Here is a 1,593-nt window from a genome sequence, read left to right as displayed (position 1 = left end):
GCACAGCAGAGTGAGATCGAAACAGACAGAGATAAGCCCAACGCGCAGCCTTTTGTCAGCTATATAACCAGCGGCTGAGAGGGAGCCCTCAACACCACCTCAACCATGGTCGCCAGAGTCGCTCTCCTCCTCGCCTTCGTCGTCGCCGCCGTCAGTATATTATTCTGTTCCCTCTCTCAAGAACCAGCTCTATTAATAATAACTCACTTCTTAATGTGTTGGTTTTCAACATTCGTTTTCCAAAGCTGAGATTGGTAACGTATTAATACTTTCCTCTGTAAGTCGTCTAGGAGATATTTCTTGGGATTCTAGCATCTTAGTCTTCTGTTTCTTTCTCCCTAAACAGAGCGGAAACCCCGCCGCGAGGAAGCCATGGCACTGGAAGTCCCCGAAGCCCCTGGTCGACCCCAGGGTTCCTGCACCCGCCGGTCAGTCTTCCAAAATTTTAATTCAAGAAGACACCTCAATGTGTAAGACCGTTCTTGTGTTCATTATTCTCTCAGGAAGTCAAATGATATTAGTAATATTGTTGCAGGAACTGGGCGCATCGTGGGCGGCACCGAGGCTGTGCCTAACTCATGGCCCCACCAGGTGGCTCTATTCATCGACGACATGTACTTCTGCGGCGGTTCCCTCATCTCCAACGAGTGGGTCCTCACGGCCGCTCACTGCATGGACGGGTGAGTCAGCGTGCAAAATACTGTCGATACAAGTGCATTTGTCTCGCCGTATTTCACGTACTGTGTAATCCCCTTTCGTATTCTTTTAGTGCCGGCTTCGTCGAAGTGGTGATGGGCGCCCACAACATCCGCCAGAACGAACCCACGCAGGTCTCCATGACTTCCACCGACTTCTTCACTCACGAGCACTGGAACTCCCACACTCTCTCCAACGATCTTGCCCTCATCAAGCTGCCCAGCCCGGTTCAGTTCAACGGTATCTACCAAAATTCACAATAAACTGCCCATTGCATTTAAAAAAGAGTGAAATGACCTTATTCATATTGCTTCCAGCTAACTAATCTGATATGACGCTGCATCTTTACAGAATACATTAGCGCTGTCAAGCTGCCTTCCTCCGACGTGGCTGTGGGAACCACCGTCACCCCTACAGGATGGGGCCGCCCCTCTGACAGTCAGTAATTCAAACATTTATTTTACCTCACTTCATTATACTTAAACCGATGCCATATTCTCAATGTTTAAAGATTTAACCAGTATCGACGATTATCATGCTCGTCACTGAGAACACCTCTCCTCAAACAGGCTCCAACGGCATCTCCGACGTTCTTCGTCAGGTGGACGTCCCCATCATGGACACCGCCGACTGCAGCGCCGTCTACGGCCACCTTGGAAACGGCATCGTCTGCATCGACGCCGCAGGCGGAAAGGGAACCTGCAACGTACGAGACTTTGCCTTTACTCTTACTGCGTCAAACAACATTTTAAGGCCACTAAAGGTTTGACAAATAGAAACTAAGTTACTTTCAGTGAAAGTAAATTTCCTTTTGCCTTTCCTCACCAGGGTGATTCTGGCGGCCCCCTCAACCTGAACGGCGTGACCTACGGCATCACCTCCTTCGGTTCCTCCGCC

General features: G+C 49.8%; 1 protein-coding gene across 1 annotated transcript in view; it reads left to right on the top strand.

Annotated features, from left to right (window-relative positions):
- Positions 1 to 38: 38 nt before the first annotated feature.
- LOC119594895 (chymotrypsin BII-like) overlaps positions 39 to 1,593 on the top strand; it is a 1,848-nt gene continuing 293 nt past the window's right edge. Inside the window, exons 1-7 of the mRNA XM_037943968.1 lie at positions 39 to 150; positions 347 to 428; positions 536 to 680; positions 770 to 936; positions 1,048 to 1,134; positions 1,266 to 1,402; positions 1,525 to 1,590. Coding sequence (XP_037799896.1) covers positions 106 to 150; positions 347 to 428; positions 536 to 680; positions 770 to 936; positions 1,048 to 1,134; positions 1,266 to 1,402; positions 1,525 to 1,590 — 729 coding nt within the window. The 5' untranslated portion in view covers positions 39 to 105. The remainder of the gene's footprint in view (positions 151 to 346; positions 429 to 535; positions 681 to 769; positions 937 to 1,047; positions 1,135 to 1,265; positions 1,403 to 1,524; positions 1,591 to 1,593) is intronic.

Source organism: Penaeus monodon, chromosome 34, assembly GCF_015228065.2.
Source record: "Penaeus monodon isolate SGIC_2016 chromosome 34, NSTDA_Pmon_1, whole genome shotgun sequence".
Classification (NCBI taxonomy): domain Eukaryota; kingdom Metazoa; phylum Arthropoda; class Malacostraca; order Decapoda; family Penaeidae; genus Penaeus; species Penaeus monodon.
Note: the sequence above shows the minus strand (reverse complement) of the source record. Positions and strands in the feature narration are given on the sequence as shown.